Here is a 17,334-nt window from a genome sequence, read left to right as displayed (position 1 = left end):
GTGCTGCCTGTTTGTCTTCTTCTTTGTGCACAGTTTCACTCCCATCTTCACCTGTTTTTATCTGTTACAACTTCCTGATCCTGTATCGGTGTGCTGTAATGAAAGCTCATTTCTAAAAAAAAAAAAAATTGATGTTAGGAATGAGAAAAATAAAACCATTAGTGAAACTTAGCTATAAAGTAAGTCAAATTATAAGATAGTAAGTCATCATTTTGATTTACTATCATAGTTTTGACTTTTTTTAACTTAGTAATTTTAACTTAAACTTACTTAATTTAAAAGTCTAACTAATTATTGCTTGTAAAAAGTCACAAAAAGTAACATTTTGATTTATCTCATAAATATGACTTAAAATCTCAAACTTTTGCCTTAGAGAGACAAAGTCCTGACCTAATAGCTTTTCATTTTGACTTTAGTTTTGACTTCACATTTAAATTTTTGGATTGTAATCTCTTAATTATGACTTATTTTTATTTTCAATTTTATGTTCATATTTTTCCTGGCAGAAACTGGCTTCCATGGTGAAACACTGGGTTCATTCTATATGCAAGTGTATCTTCTGACCTATAAAATGTTGACATTGACTTTTCATTGAAACTCTCATACAGTATTATTAATCTGTTTTCTTTACCTTGACAGACACTGCTCCTCCACGCCTTTCATGCATGTAAACGTTCTCACACTAAACCGGTTTAGTGCAGAGTTATATTTCCTGTGATCTTCCACAGATTTTCATTAACTACATGAGACATGGTTTATTAACTGTGAAATTCCAAACTGGTGGAAAAACGTCTGGGAATTTAATATCACTGCTGAGGAGAAGAGATCAAGGCATTGTGCTTTCTATGCATTCAGTGAAATAAAAATACATTATAAGGCGGAAAATAAGCACTGAAGAACTACTTCTGGAAGTTGATAAAACATCTTATAGCCATGACTGGATTCACCTGGTAGAAGGGATAAAATGAGCTGCTGAGTCCCTCCTGTTTCCTCCACTACTGGCCCCAGGTCTGCCCTGTGGTAACTGGAATAAACGCAGCACAAAACTGAACCCAAGTTTTAAAACTAAATTTAGGAACCCTGTTCATCACAGGACCTCAATATCAGGAAGTAAAGCAGGACTGCCCCTAGGCTTTCATCATGCCAGCTGATATTGTACTTTTAGTTATTGTAACATTTTCAATTTCATAAACAAAAGCACCAGAATTTGCATGGCCCCTTATGTGGCTTTGGGGCAGTGTGCCTACTTTGACTACTTTGACTATCTTGTGTAATCCAGCCTTGACAATTGTAATGGATAGTGCATTTATTAAACATATAAAACGTGTCCTGAAATTAATGGCAATCGTTCTGTTGTGGGTGTGCGCAGACGTATAATGAGTGACAGCCGAAAGGACCAATAGAAGAACCGATATCTCTGCTCAGTCTTCTGGACCAATCAAAATCGCTACAAACATCGCTTCAGTTTGTCGGACGTCCTCTGATTGGCGGATATACTCGGTGGGCGTACGTGACCCTCTCCTCGCCTCCGTCACGCTGAAATAAGAACGAGGAAGTGGAAACCTGAAGTGAAGTGTATCACCGTGTGAGCTAGACTGTCATTTGGACACTTTTAACTTCACGGTGACTTTAACCGCAGAGCACAATGGCTAAGTAAGGATCTTTTACTTCTTTAGACTAGGGAAAGTGGAGAGGCTGCAGCTGATACTCGGGGTTAAATAATTGTGCGCTTTGTAGTCGCCTTTTTTTTTTTTTTTAATTTCTTGAGAGTAAGCTTGTAAATGGAGCTGTTAGCTTGTTAGCTAGCCAACCAGCTTGAATGTTTAGTAGAAATATGTGTGCCATGGTATTTAACGTGGAATTTGAACGGGAAAGCCGACATAGTGTTTGTGACTTTTAGCCCATGTATTCATTTCCTCGCTGCTAAACATACACTAAACATAAACTTGCTCTGTAAAGAAGATATTAGGGGATTTATAAAGTGCGAAGTGTTGTTTTTCATGTTGGTGGACCAGATGCTGACCAGATGCCCACCAGAGCCTCACAGTAAATATGATTAATACTCTTGTTTTCACAGAGCAGACATTGCACTGATTGGTTTGGCTGTCATGGGCCAGAACATCATCATGAACATGAATGATCACGGCTTTGTGGTAAGATAATGACTGAAGTGTTTATTGTAATAATTGTATTTGTAGTTCTTTTTAATAATTGTGTGCCTGTACTTTGCTGGACTTTTCGATTCCATGCCACTTCATACTTATTATACATTTCAGAGGGAAATATTGTACTCTCTACTCTACTGCATGTATTTGACACTTGTAGTAAACAGTTGCTTTGCAGATTAAGATTTTCACATGCTCTCCTTTCAGTAACTATTTGAGGCCCAAAAAGGTCAAATTGTCCAAAAAGTTCACTAAAAAGTAAGGTTTAAGCACAAAATCCAAGAAAACAGATCAGTGAGTCAGAACAGTTTTATCTTCTTTCCTTGCCCATTAATAACCTCACAACCCCTCAGATTCATCTGGTGATCCTTTGGAGGGGGTCAACCCTTATGTTGGGAGCTAGTGGATAAAACTATGTAAATAAAGTACTGAAAACTAGCTCCACCTTGTGCAGCTACAACAGTGAAATGGTACTTATATATTAGTACATTAGTATCAACAATTTTATAAAAATCAGTCAGAGGGACCATTTTTCTGAAGAACGAGTACTTTTACTTTGATAACTTCAAGTTTGCTGATAATACTTGAGTAGAATTTTGAATGCAGAACTTTTACTTGTAATGGAGTATTTTTACGTTACGCTTTGGTACTTTTACTTAAATAAAGGATCTTCCACCACAACAGCGGCCAATCAAGCTTGTTCCACTATCCACTTTTATGTCAATCAGTGCTCACCCAACCTCTCCTACAGGTCTGCGCCTACAACCGAACCGTGTCCAAGGTGCACGACTTCCTGAAGAACGAGGCCAAAGGCTCCAAGGTGATTGGAGCCGAGTCTCTGGAGGACATGGTGTCCAAGCTGAAGAAGCCCAGGAGGATCATCCTGCTGGTCAAGGCTGGACAGGCTGTAGACGACTTCATCGACAAGCTGGTCGGTAGTTTGTGTTGGATTGCATTGAAATCAGTTTTGTTAAATTGAGTCGTGCCAAGTTAAATGGATTGTTTGTTCTGCTTTAGGTGCCTCTTCTTGAGGCCGGGGATATCATCATCGACGGAGGCAACTCTGAATACAGAGACACAACAGTGAGTAGATGTTAATCACTGCTTAGCAGAAAATTTTTAAACTTAACTGGGTATATGCTCATAGTTCTTGTGTGTTTCTGCTGTACAGCGGCGGTGTAATAGTCTGAAAGAGAAGGGCTTGCTGTTTGTCGGAAGTGGAGTCAGTGGTGGAGAGGAAGGGGCACGTTATGGACCCTCACTCATGCCAGGAGGACATAAAGAGGCCTGGTGAGTCATCACAAACTCTACTCGACTCTCTGGAGGGTTTATTTATCCACGTCTGTAAATTTGAAACACTAGCTGTTGCTTCCATTTTAAGGCCACACATAAAAGACATCTTCCAGAGCATCGCTGCCAAGGTTGGAACAGGAGAACCTTGTTGTGACTGGGTGAGTGGAGGATTTTTTCAGTGCACATAATACTTACTACTAACTCGATTAGCAAGGATGTAGAAGCTATTGTTACATGACGTCATCTCACAAATACTCTGACTGGTTTGCTTCTGCAGGTTGGAGATGAGGGTGCAGGACATTTTGTGAAAATGGTCCATAATGGCATTGAGTACGGTGACATGCAGTTGATCTGTGAAGCCTATCACCTGATGAAGGATGTTCTGGGTATGGACCATGATGAGATGGCAAAGGTGAGCTTGTTATACCTGTATGATGTAATCTTGACATGTATTTGTTGTGCCATTATTTGTTGTGCCATTATTTGTTGTGCCATTTGTGCCATTGTTGTGCCAGTTCTGTAAAATCAAATGTTTAAAAAAAAAAAAAAAGGGTCTGAATTTATTTCATCATATCATCTTATCACACTGTGGCTGAAACACTCAGGCTTTCGACAGCTGGAACAAGACGGAGTTAGACTCCTTCCTGATCGAGATCACAGCCAACATCCTTAAATACAGGGATTCTGATGGTACACATCTGCTGCCCAAGATCCGTGACAGTGCTGGACAGAAAGGCACAGGGAAGTGGACGGCCATTTCAGCCCTGGAGTACGGCACGCCTGTTACTTTGATCGGTAAGAGGGAAAAAAGGGAGAAGAGGAAATATCTGGCTTCCTTCTGCTGCTTTCAGTAAATTGTGTTTGTCATGATGACATGGCAAAAGCTATTACATCACTGTTAGGTTAAGGTTTCAACATGGTGTCAACATATTAAAGGGCAGCAGGGAAGATCATCAGAGGTGTTGGGCTAACATTTAGTTTTGTCAGTTAGCTAACACACAGCAAGGCTAGTGAGTGGGGTCATTATGCAGCTGCCCCTAAGAAGATTGACGGCTTTTCTAGTGGCTTCTTCATCTCAGGTGACATAAACGGGATTTGGCTTTGGTCCTTGCTCTGACTGTATGACAGTCTGTTTCATAAACAGCCATGGAGGTCAGGATGCAGGATCAATCACAATCATCAGATCAGCTCTGCAGAGTTCCTCTGAACAGACACCTGTGCAAATTGTAAATTAAAGAATGTTTATGACAGACTTTCTGTAAAAGTCCAATAATGTATCCTGTCATTAAATCCCACTGCTGTTCAGATTAGATGTTTTAAAATGATCTGTTTGCTCGTTCCCTGTCAGTGCTGGAGATCCTCTTGTGATAGAATACAAAAGGCCTCATTGTATGAGAGCTGAACCAGTCGGTGCAGAGCAGGCTGACAGGCCAGTATAGTTTGCACGGTGGATTTCTGTTCCCAGCAGGGATGACATTCCTCACCAGGATAGTTCACTGGGCACATTTTCTCTCAGTCACACTCTCTCTCTGCCTGTGGGTTGCTTCACCTAGCTGTGCAGTTTTAGCAAGTCATGCTTACGCAACAGTTTTCTGTCCTCTTATCTTGATACAATCGGTGAGCTAATTCTCATATTTTAATGTTGCAACTGACAGGCCCTAATTTATTTTTCAATGTAGTGGCAACTGGCAAACCTTGCTATTACCACAGTGTTATTACTACTATTATTACTGCTAAGCATAGAGTTTCTGCAGTGTGGCTGGAGACTGGCATCGAGTAGCAGAATCTATGTAATAATTAGTTGTGAGAGGTTTTAGAAAATCAAATAGAGTGTTTGCAAAGTCCTAGTGTTGTGTTTGGATTGCTTTCTGTTTTTGTATGCAGAGAGCTAATCTTCCCTCTCTGCCCCCCCCACCTCCCTCCCTCCCTCCCTCCCTTTGTGTCTCAGGGGAAGCTGTCTTTGCCAGATGCCTGTCCTCTCTAAAGGATGAGAGAGTGGAGGCCAGCCGCAGTCTTTCAGGGCCACAGGGGGTCAAATTCAGCGGTGACAAGGTGGCCTTCCTGGAGGACATCAGAAAGGTAGGACACACAGTATATGGAACAGTTCAAAGCATAGAATCTGGTGAGAGAAAGGCTAATGGATTGAAATATGATTATACTGGTATCATTACAATGGCAAACATGCAATGTAAAAATGTATTATTACTGAAATTCCAGGTCTCCCCAGGAAAACTGTTGTCCAGTGTCACAGTCACTGAGAGGCTTTTCTAAGTAACTCGTATTTAAACATTTGGGAGAATTTGTTTGTTCGCAGCAGGATTACACAAAAAGTATTGAACCACTTTGCACCAAACTTGGTGGATGGATGGGGAACAGGCCAATGAAGAACCCATTCAATTTTGGTGCTGTTCCAATTAAAGGGGCAGATCCAGGAATTTTTTTTATTACCTTCCTTAACATTGCGAGATAGGGCATTTTTCTGCCTTTTCACCAGTTTCTCAGGAAATAATGTTTGGATCTTGATGTAAAAGATCAGCCATATTAATGTGTTGACGTCTACGACTTTGTACAATTTCAGTGCTGATCCAGATAATAATCTGTTCCACCAAGTTTGGTGCAAAGCGGTTCAATACTTTTAGTGGAAGAAAATGTTCAGCTGTATTGCCAAATTGCATCTTAGTTAGTATCTACACAACCTTTGGAAGTGATACTCAAACAGCATTTCGGCCTGTAGACACATTTGATGAAAGTCTTGAAAGTCAACATTTATGAAACAAAGGTTTTGAGTATTTTTAAACATTTGCAGCAGCACTGAAATTGTAGTTATCCTGACACAAGTACTAGAGTTTGTGCTGAGGGGACTGTGTGATCTCTGTTGATGGTCCCACAAACATCTGCAAACACTCTGCAGACCTGCAAGTCTTAGCTGCTTGAATATAAAATATTCCTTCTCTGGCTGTTACTTATACTCATTTCAGATTATGGCATTACATCAGGATGAACTGATTCGTGTTTCTCTCTCCAGGCTCTCTACGCTTCCAAGATCATTTCCTATGCGCAGGGCTTCATGCTGCTGCGGCAGGCTGCCAAAGAATTCAGCTGGTCCCTCAACTACGGTGGGATTGCTCTGATGTGGAGAGGAGGCTGCATCATTCGAAGGTACATTTTACCTCATTGTGTCTTCAGATCAGAGGTTTGCCTCACTGCTGCCTTGTGCAACTTAATGTCAACAGGGATCTTTCACACAGTGGTGAAAACTGTGGTTAGGCAGGGGAAGGAAGAACTTCTCAAAGTCAAAGGTTTTTGTTGATATAATTCACTTTGGATTAATTGCTGGACAAACATAGCTGAGGAGAAATGATAAATCTTCCTCATTCCTTAAAGGAAAAATCATAAAGGAAGTAATTAACTCTTTGTCACTGCCCTGTGTCGTAATGCTGGAGTAAAAGATCTAGATAAAAGAAATGTGACCCTTAAAAATCAGACTGGGTGAAAAATGAGGAAATTATAGTTGTGACACTGGTTTGCTTTTTTGTTTTGTGTAATCTAGCAAAGACATTGCATAAACCTAAATCAAACATAACACTGAGTATAACTTGCAGTGTGTAGCTACCAGCCAGTCTGTAGGAAAAGAATTTTCAAGGGGCATTTGAAGTTCAATTACAGTTATGTGGGGATATATATTTTAATGCAGTCTAAGAGTTAATCAGTTGTTTCTCTGTTGCCACTGTTTGCTCACACTTCTCTCTCTCTCTCTCCTTCCCACCAGTGTCTTCCTGGCTAAAATTAAAGAGGCGTTTGACAGAGACGCTGAGCTGCAGAATTTGCTGCTTGACAACTTCTTCAATAATGCTGTGCAGGACTGTCAGGTATGAGGAAGGAGGAAGTGGCCAAAAAACAACCTGCAATAGCCATATTGACAAAGACATGCAAAACATGTTATTTCCTCTTTTCAGAAAAGAAAGGAGTGAAGCAAGAGTACCACTTGTTGACTTAATCGTCAGTTGTCTGAGATACAGTTTTCAAGTCTAGTGATTTCCTTTTATGTTGTATTGTTGAGGAAAGGACACAATGGATTTATTCATATTTTAAATTATTCATCCAAACTGTCTTCTGAGACTCAGAGTTTGTGATTGAAGTCTTTGTTGCGCCTGTGTGTGTGTGTGGGTGGGTGACAGGGGGTATTAACACAAAGATGTAGCACGTCATCAGAGATCCACTCAGATCCAGCTGGTATTAGACATACTGTCACACACACCTGAGATCAGCAGCAGTAGAATGGGACTCTGCCCAGGTTAGACGGAAGCTGATTTGGAAAGGGCTCAAGTTGGCCCTTGGTTGCTAAGAACTGAGGGGCGTTGTTAAGTTCTCTTGTTCATGAACAGATTCACACCACCACCAAATGAAACCGGCTCAGAAACATAATGAAGTTGGTAACCTCTTTGATGTCTTTCTTTAGGCGTCATGGCGCAGAACAGTCAGCACTGGAGTCCAGCATGGCATCCCCATGCCCTGTTTCACCACCGCTCTGTCCTTCTATGATGGCTACAGGCACGAGAAGCTTCCAGCCAACCTCCTCCAGGTAAGACCACAGTGGAAGCTCAAGTCCGCTGAACATATGGCCGAGTGTGGGCGTGTATCAGATTAAAGAGACCACGTGCACCTGGCGTGTATTTGTGTTGGGCTTAAAGACCCTGACAGTGGACTGTGTTTGTCTGTAATACTCTACTCCTCTGCCCTTGGACACAGTTTTTGAATATTTGTCAGCATATAAACACAGAGCTGAAAGAGTTAGTCAATGCTGATCATTTAGCAAGCAAAAATGCAAAACGTTACTGGTTTAAATAACTGATTTAAATATGAGGATTTGCTGGTTTCATGTTGTTTATACCAATATCTATCTGTTGAACAAAACAAGCAATTGTATTTTGAATTAAAATTATATTTTAAATTAAATTTTATTTAATTAAACTCTAATTAAATTAGTCGTCAGTTTTACTTCTATTTGGAAGCAAAGCTTGTCTCTTTGTGGGTATCAGAGGATGTTTACATGTTTGTTTGTTTTTTCCCTTCAGGCCCAGAGGGATTACTTTGGAGCTCACACATATGAACTGCTGTCAAAACCCGGTCAGTTCATCCACACCAACTGGACGGGCCACGGTGGAAACGTCTCCTCTTCGTCCTACAATGCTTAAGGATCATCCTCACCTCACTCAAAAACACATAAGAAGAAACGCAGAGGATGAGGGGAAGTTAGCTGTGAGAGAAGACATGTTACACATTCCATCTTTTAACCATACAACCACACCCCAACAGTGTCCTTCATCCATCCTTTTACTCCTTCAAAAGGCATTTTGCAGTTTTATTTATCAGGAAGTGGAATCATAGGTTGCGTGTGGTGTAAATTCTCCTTGTGTGTTTAGTGACTCTTACCACAGTCACAAGAGGGGGCGCAACAAAGTGTTTACTCTGTCTTAATACTGGATATCATGCTGGCTATCAGGCTAATGTTCACCAGTCATGTCGGGCCCAAGGTTCACGGTGTTAACACTGGATTAAGGTGAACCGTTGCACTGTACTGTATTAGGCTAAATAAAGATTTCAATCCCTTTATAATTAGCTTGTATGGTCCTTACTCTCTGGCTTCTGTAAACAGGATAGGAGTGTGGCAACAAGTGACATAAGTTGCCTGATATATAAACAGTTTAAAAAAACCTGTCTGGTGGAAGATAGACACTTTGAGCCACTGGCCTCTCAGTGTCTATCAATACATGTCAGGTATGGATATATACACTAAGATATGAAGATATAATACAAGCTATAAAGTGCATACCTCCATTAAGGCTGCACAGGCCGCACTATGATCTAACTTTCCACAAAATTTAATTGAAATGTATCAACAATATTTTTTGATAAATCCCACTATCAAACAGGAATGTATACATGAGCCCCTTGTCAATAATAATTAGCTCGTGGTCACACAGAGATGGGCACTGGCTCTGCACCTGTTACTCTGTCCAGCAGGTGGCCCTGAGACCCTGTCACATGTTTCTCAATGCACAGCAACAGTAATCCATTAGAAGAAAACTGAAAACTACAACAAACCTTTCACTGTTTTGGTTATGGAAAGACAGAAGATAAAAGTGGCACACACACACTAACATGAAGACACATACAGCATAATGTAAAGTAGAATATCATGGCTCTGCAGCAGATACTACTACAGTGAATTTCTTGATACTGCCAGAGATATATTGATTCAATAGTATCCTTAATATTTGAATAAGACGTGAGGAAATATTAACACTTTAAATACAGCAGTAAAGCCTCAAAATTACCATAGGTTCAAATGATAACTTCATAAAACTCAGTTATAAAGGTAACATTTATCACAGGACTCTTACATTCATTTGTACAGTTGCTGTATTCCCCCTCCCAACCTGAGGGTCAGGACCTCTTGAAGAGGATACAAGATAAAACTGAAGGAGGACTGATGGGACATGGAAGACAGAAAAATACTGTGTGGACAGTGTATAATATAGTGGATCATGTTACCTCTTCAAGCCTCAGTCAGCTGTTCCAATGAAACAACCTCTGAGGTTTAGGAGGGAAAAAAAAATCAGTCTGGTTAAAATGTTTGCAACTCATTGACACAGTCGACCTGTGATGAAGAATCACAAGCAGATACTGCTTCATGAGGCACCTGGTGGCCTTTGGATTAAGGTGCAAACCATGAATCACAATGTCCTCGGTTCACATCTCTTTGGGGACTTGTCGGCTGATGGATAGAGGCATAGAGCACTCCAAAGAAAACTGGGGGGGTCACCAGCTCAAAAGGTTTGGAGTCACATATAGATTATATTTGACTTGGCAACACAAACTCTGCTGTCAGAAGTGTGGATGTTCGGAAGATGAGAATAAATGTAAAAACTAATCATTTTGAGAGAAAGGTAATTAAATGTCAGAACAGAACAGATCAGTAAACTGTTGCAGCACAGAAACAGGAGTGTGTTTAAGAAGCAAATTTAAAAGAGAATCAGCTGCAGTCTGCCGCTGACATGAAGGCGCTAACAGCGCTGAGTGATGTTGCACCTGACAGGAGTGTGTCACAGCTGTTATCACACCTGCTGTTAAACAGTAAATAAAGCCTCACCTCAGTGCACCTGTGCTGAGATAGCCTTGGCGTCGACATCTACAGCGAGCTTCCACCGTGTGGGAATATTTCGAAGACCTCCTTGTTTGACTCGTCATGTCAGAGCTTTGATCCTGAAGGGGAACACAGCAGAACAAACAGTATATACACACTGTCATTCATAGTCCTAACTACATACATACACTCAGGCTGAGGTTCACCAGCGTCGGCCCTCACACAGCTCATCCTCCAAATGACTCAGTTATATGAATTCATCCTGATGGTTAATGAAAACCGAACGTCCGTGTTCCTGTCCTTTTTCTCTGATACTTAATGAATCTGGAGGACACACAGAACATTCTCTACAATTAGAGGCCTTGTATTCTTAATGAGGCCTGATGTCAAATGCAGGTTGTGTTGGAGCATAAGGGGCTATTAGGGCTGAGTGAAGGCAGTGCAGATGGAGGATGAGTCCCCTGAATCATCTGGAGACTGAGCAAGCAGCAGAGAGTACACCGATGCACGATGAAGCAGGAGGAAGACTGAGCCTAACGTTGCTGTTGTGCCATTTTTCTCCACTTGTTGATGACTGTCTTCACTGTGTTCCATGGTATATCTAATGCCTTGGAAACTCTTCCGTACCCTTCTCCTGACTGATACCTCTCAACAATGAGATCCTTTGATGCTGTCTCTGCTCTTTGTGGACCGTGGCTTTTGCTGTAAGATGCAACTGAGTAAATGTCAGGAAAATCCACAGAACAGCTGAACTTCATTTGGGGTTAATCAGAGTCACTTTAATTGATGGCAGGTGTGTACTGGCTACTATTCAACATGAGTTGGAATGCGATTGGTTAATTCTGGACACAGGCACATCCCCAATTATAAGAGGGTATGCACACTACAAACTACAGTCCCATCAGTGCGATTGAGGAAGCCCTTGTGAAACTTCGCATAGGAGATTTGGTGGAGAGATGTTTGTTGAAAACATGAAACATGTCAGCACACTGTACGTCCACATCCATCATACACAGAGTAACATCATGTTTGTGATCATCTGATCAATGCTTTGAAATGCAGTTTCAGAGGGTCATTATTCACCGTGGTTTTATTACCATGAGCTTCACTTTTCACATTAGTCATTTCATCCAAATGCCTATATAATGTGAAACCGATCAAATGGAGATGTAGGAGATGTTGCCCATACTGAAGTGTCACAGAAAACAGTCACCCAAATCTGTCAGCAACCCTGTTTCCAGCAGCAGACAGCTGTTTTCAGCAACAAAGCTTTGACAAACCCACTGTACATATCATGCCCGGCAACAAACAGCAAGTTAGAAACTGCTGCTGGAAAGTTTAACATCTGGCAGCTAAACAGCTGGCTATTCTTCTCAGGAGTCTCACGAATATTGGACTTGCATTCCAACACCACTCCAAACAAATCCCAATGTTGCTGTGTCTGTTTGCATGTGATGTAATGTAAGATGTGTTTTCAACTTACCCTGCTGCTACTAAGTGGCCAAAAATGTGAGATCCATTCATCTTTCCTACTTGATTCTTAAATATCACAGTTTAATATTTGGTAGGTGATTGTTCAAAATATGTTTTTTGTTCTCCTCTGTGCAAGCTGGCAAGCTTAAAGGCAGAAAATGGACCTGTTCTTAAAAATATGGGAGGCCAACATCATTCCCAAACTCATATCAGTGGCTGCCCTCAAAACAAGAGCGTCCTCTCTGTTGAAGGGTATTGAAGAGAAGACTGAAGGTATTTTTCTGTAAATATAAACCTCTTCAATTCAGGAAATGATTATGACGCCTTGAGTTTGCCACTAGAACCTAAAAATATAGATAATCAAATAAGAAGTCCCCTTGTTTTGTCTTTACATGACATAACCAGTGAATGTTAAAACATATAAAAAAAAATATTTGAAAAGGGATTATATATTTTTAATTTTTTTTTTAATTTATTTTTATTTTAATTTTTTACAAATACTAGCTTATTGCAAATTGTTAGATGTCCGTCTCTGGTAAATGGGTTGAAATGTATCTGTGTTCATTAATAATGGGAATGAGATCTGTGAAATGAGATCTGTGGAGATGATTGGGAATTTTACCTTCAGCTGCACGTTTTTGTTTTCCTGTGGGAGGAAACCGGAGCACCCGGAGAAAACCCATTCAAACGCATGCGACTCGGTGCTGCCCTCAGGTGTTAATCGCTGGTCCTGTTGTCGTCTGACCCGCAGGTGAAGATGTCTTTCCTTCCTCAGATCAGGCACGTGGTCGCTGGATGAGAGGGGAAAATGCCCATTAATCACTAGGTAATGTGCACTTTTCATAGAAGTAAATTAAGCCACTCTCGTGTACGTCATACGGTCTTCCTCCTGGTAAGACTGATATTTGACAATCATCAGCTCGGATAGTGACGTCATCTTTTAACAAATATGACCAGAAGTGGCCGCGGTCTGTGTTGATACCTCTGTGACAAATGACAGAGGACAGTCTGTATATCTGTGCCGTGTTTTCATCCATTGGGATTTCTATTAATTCTGATGGAGTCACGGGCTCCCTCAGGATCGACCCGTCATCAGCTGTTCGAGACAAATACAGAGTTAAAAAGTCAGGGCAGGTCCGGGCCTTTTCTATCCGTACTTCAGAGCCGCACATCGGGCATTGCGTCGGAGCGTTCATATCACGCATCAAAAGCGATAAAATTGTGTCATTTTTACCCATCGGTGGTAAAAAATAAATACTCGTGGCTGTGCATCTCCGTGGGGCAAATGTACATTGCTCACACGTGCTTGGTTCATTTATCTCAGCGGTCGTTCTCACTCCACATTGATTGAGCCAGCGCAAGAAGTGCTCCAATAAATCAAGTATATCATTGTATTGCGCCAGTCTCAGTGTCGGCACTCTGTCGCTCAGCTCTGCCAGAACCTCGTAGATTTCTGCTGTAGTGAAAACCCTCCCTGGGTTATTGAGGGCTGTTAAAAACAGACCAGCAAATTGTGGAGTTGTAGACAGTCGTGTCAAATACTCGGGGGGGCGGTGCGCTAGTGTCTCCTGCACGACCCTCATGTTCAGTACAGCCTGTAATGAAGCATTCATCCAGCAGTTATTATGCACATTGGAAAACCTGCAGACTTTGTGACAAACAGTTGCAGCCTGTGGCCCAGCTGCTGTTATTGAACCCGGCTTATCTGTGGGACTGGCAGGGGGGGCTGCCTCTGTCTCTTCCGGTGGAAAGTAATGCTCGACGAGTCTCCTGGCACCTTTAGTGACTAAAGAGCCCACAAACCAACCCAGGGCCAGCATGCTCTTTTTTTTTTTTTAGAATGAGTTTGAATCTGAAAAATGTGAATGGAAGAATCTGCTGCTCTTTTCGTTTCGCTTGTGGAGATTAACAGTTACAGCTGAAATGAGTGAAAACCTTTACTGAGATGTTCTGTTAACCTTTGGTACTGATTACATTCGACTGTGACGTATAAAAGGAACGGACTGAGCAAGAGCTATGTAGTGGCGTCATAGTGACGCCTTTGTGACGTTAAACGGAGCCCGAGAAGGGACACGGAGGGAAAAAAGTCAAAGGTACTTGTTAGGTGTGAGACCTTACATAAACAGTTGTGTGGCTTTCCAAATCATTAGTAAGTTAGTAAACAAGCCTGACGGGAAACCATGTAAAATAAACTTTGCATTGCATTAACACCATTATCATATCATTTACATATCTACAAGTAAATAAACAAGTCAATGCAACCAATCAACATTTTGTGTTATAAGGTTTGTTTCATTTGTGCTCCATGTGTTCCCATACTATTTTGACAAAACATACACAAACCACAATGCATAATTTAAATGAATTTTTCCTTAGCTTTAACTCCTTTAAAGAGTACAGCTCTACATCTGTCACAAGTTAAAGAGATAGTTGGGGTTATCTGATGTGGAGCGAGGTAGTCGTCATGCCAGTGTATTACCTGCAGTAGATTTGGATCAGTGCGCTGCCAGTTACGAGAGGAGGCCAGAAGCAGCAGCACAGAGGCAGAGCGATGTGTTACTGTATGCTGGGCCTGCAGAAAAAAAGACCTTTTTAAACGATGCCCACTGAAACAATCAAATATCTGTTCAAATGTACGCCTCATGTATCAAAACAAAGTGCAGTTTAGCTCTTTCTCAGCTGTAGGTGCACTTGTGCATAGGAATACAGTAGCCTACTATTCCTTCTGCTAGTGTACCGTGTTCCCTGCTGCCTCTCCTAACTGGCAGTGCTCTGATCCGAATCTACTGCATTGACACACTGACTATGCATGACTACCTCACACAACCCCACGTCAAATGACCTGAACTATCCCTTGAAATTAACATGATAAAACATGTTGACTCTGGTTTTGGCATTGATGGTGTTTCCATGGTGGTCACACAGGAGCTGAGGTCAAGGATGGAAGAAGGAACCAAATGTAAAAAACAGTGAAACAGAGAACACTGCTGAAAAGAACCATCGGCAAAACCCATAAACCCTCAGAGCAGAGGCATTGAGGGGAAGAACTTGGACTATTAAAGTTCACTAACTGCAGTACCACTTGTTTAAAATGTCTGAATTCCATTTCAATATGTCAAAATGGCATATGCCACTTTATACAGGGCTAACAAAAAAACTACTTCTAATCAGTCATCACAAGTTTGTTTGTTAGGAACTTGCTCTGTAAAAAATGGCCTGTTCAGTTAGTCCTCAATGGGGCACAATGTGGCTCCAAATCTGTTGGAAATATTTGCACAGATGGATAACAGAGAGACTGTTTCCCTTTTGAACCTTGAGTTGGGTTGAATTTTCTCATTTTCCTTTAAACTCAGGAGGTGTTGTTTCTTTAATAACCAAAACTGTACGACTTGATAAGACTTTGACGTAATTTTTTTAAGACTTTGTTATCGGTAGTATGGCTCCTCTTATACTTCCTAACCACTGCTGTAACTGTGTTTCGGCTTATAAGTAGCCTACTGTTGTACCCTCTCCCGTCTTTTAGAAGTCTCAAAATCTGGCTTCTTGTTTTTCCTTACCCACGTTGCATTGGGAACAAACCAGGCCAAAACTGAGAAAGCTCTGGTGTTCACAGGTTCTGTTATAACCTTGTTAATGCAGTTAGATCACTTTTGTTTCACTGAGGTTTTACTTTGGGACTCGTATTTTCAATGCGGTCTATCTAACCTGTTTGTTTGTTGATTATACATCAGGTCAAATACCCTACATTTCAACTTAAAATAATACAGTTATTGTAAGATGGTAAATTTTGAACAGGGCTGTACTCAGTTTTGTACTCAGTCAGTAATTTAGTTCAGATCAGTTCAGTTTAGTTATTTATTTGATAGGGACAATGCATTTTAACATAGTTTCAAGATAGAGTATGAAACTAATGTGTTGCAGAAAGAGTTTATAGCTATTGCTAATTCTCGACTCCTGCCTCTAGTTGGGCTTTTACATGTCTAATGTAATTAAAACAGTCAATACCAAAAACAACACAAACAGACAACACAATTTAAGCATCACAGGCTTTAAAGTTGTAAACTGGTCATTTGTGAAGCCATGTGGAGAAAACGTTGAGAAGCTGAGGACAGGAACATGACAAAATTGTGTGTGGGTACATGGAGAGGCTTAATGTGGGTAATTATACCTTTGATGTCGACTGAATCACTCATGAGTGAGGGACTATAAATCAGGCAGCAGTGGTTAAAGTCTGATCTTCAGCAGACTGAGCACGGTGGTCATCATGAGAGTGAGTCTAGTCCATTTGGTCATTTAATCTGGTGATTTCAATAAAATTTTACCTGACCACTTAAACTTAAATAGTTTCGGATAATATTTACGACAATACATACGATCAAAAGCAGCTTACAGCATCAGAAACACATACACTGTATATTCAGCATGTGTATCACTGTATTTGTGGTTACATTAGACGCTGCAGGAGGAGTAGGGGAAATCATAGCAAATGCTTTCAGGAATGATGGAGCTGCAGTTTGGGTTCATGGATCCAGAAAAGTACCTCAGTAAGAAGTCGGCAGAGAGGATGGCCTCCCGGGACAGACCACAGTGCAAGAACCTCTTCCGGAAGACCTTTTAAACCTGCTTTCAAGTGAGAGAGAGGACATTAAGTCACAATGTGTAGAGCAGCAAGCTTCAATTAAAGTTGTTATTAAAAGGTTGACTGTGGGCTATGACTGTGTGAAATGGTAACTGTTACCTTCAACCATGCAGGAAATGAATGAGCCCCACAACCATAAAATGGTAGACAAGGGTATTCCGAAGACCTGTACAATTGTTATTCTTTGATCTTCAAGTAAATTAAACCGATCGGGACTTGATCAAAGTGTATAATCTAGCTCAGAATGAAAATTCAGGTTATTACTAGGTTACATTTTTTTTGTTGTTTCTCCATAATTTTGAATTTGGCTCTCTAATTATTTCATTTGGTGTGACAGAGAATGTCACACAGCTCTTCTGAATGGAAATTCATACCAATACTTCCATACCAAAAATAGGATTTTCCATTGCTGACTATTTAAAAAAGCCTCCCCCTTTTTCCCAAAAACCGTGTGCACTTGCAGGCCAATGAAATTATGTCACGATTTACACCATTTGCTAGATTATTAGTATTTTTTTTTCATAATATCTGTAGTTGATGACATCCAGCAGGGATGTACTTTAGGGTTTGTGTTGCAGACTGTTCTCCAAACTTCCTCCATCTCTGGGCATCGCAAA

At 40.9% G+C, this 17,334-nt stretch overlaps 2 protein-coding genes across 2 annotated transcripts; one reads left to right on the top strand and one right to left on the bottom strand.

Annotated features, from left to right (window-relative positions):
• The first annotated feature begins 1,500 nt into the window (after positions 1–1,500).
• pgd (phosphogluconate dehydrogenase) lies at positions 1,501–9,074 on the top strand. Its single transcript, XM_056384847.1, has 13 exons — positions 1,501–1,653; positions 2,078–2,153; positions 2,917–3,096; positions 3,183–3,248; positions 3,337–3,455; positions 3,547–3,616; positions 3,736–3,870; positions 4,064–4,253; positions 5,407–5,537; positions 6,484–6,617; positions 7,228–7,327; positions 7,918–8,040; positions 8,534–9,074. Exons 1-13 carry the CDS (start codon positions 1,646–1,648, stop codon positions 8,651–8,653), a joined length of 1,452 nt encoding a protein of 483 aa, XP_056240822.1. The 5' UTR covers positions 1,501–1,645; the 3' UTR covers positions 8,654–9,074.
• An 85-nt stretch (positions 9,075–9,159) lies between these two features.
• LOC130174706 (uncharacterized) lies at positions 9,160–14,281 on the bottom strand. The gene is made up of 2 exons (XM_056384848.1): positions 12,701–14,281; positions 9,160–10,724 (listed from the first exon to the last, which is right to left on the bottom strand). Exon 1 carries the CDS (start codon positions 13,896–13,898, stop codon positions 12,894–12,896), a length of 1,005 nt encoding a protein of 334 aa, XP_056240823.1. The 5' UTR covers positions 13,899–14,281; the 3' UTR covers positions 9,160–10,724; positions 12,701–12,893.
• Positions 14,282–17,334: the final 3,053 nt, after the last annotated feature.

Source organism: Seriola aureovittata, chromosome 9 (assembly GCF_021018895.1).
Source record: "Seriola aureovittata isolate HTS-2021-v1 ecotype China chromosome 9, ASM2101889v1, whole genome shotgun sequence".
Lineage (NCBI taxonomy): Eukaryota > Metazoa > Chordata > Actinopteri > Carangiformes > Carangidae > Seriola > Seriola aureovittata.
Note: the sequence above shows the minus strand (reverse complement) of the source record. Positions and strands in the feature narration are given on the sequence as shown.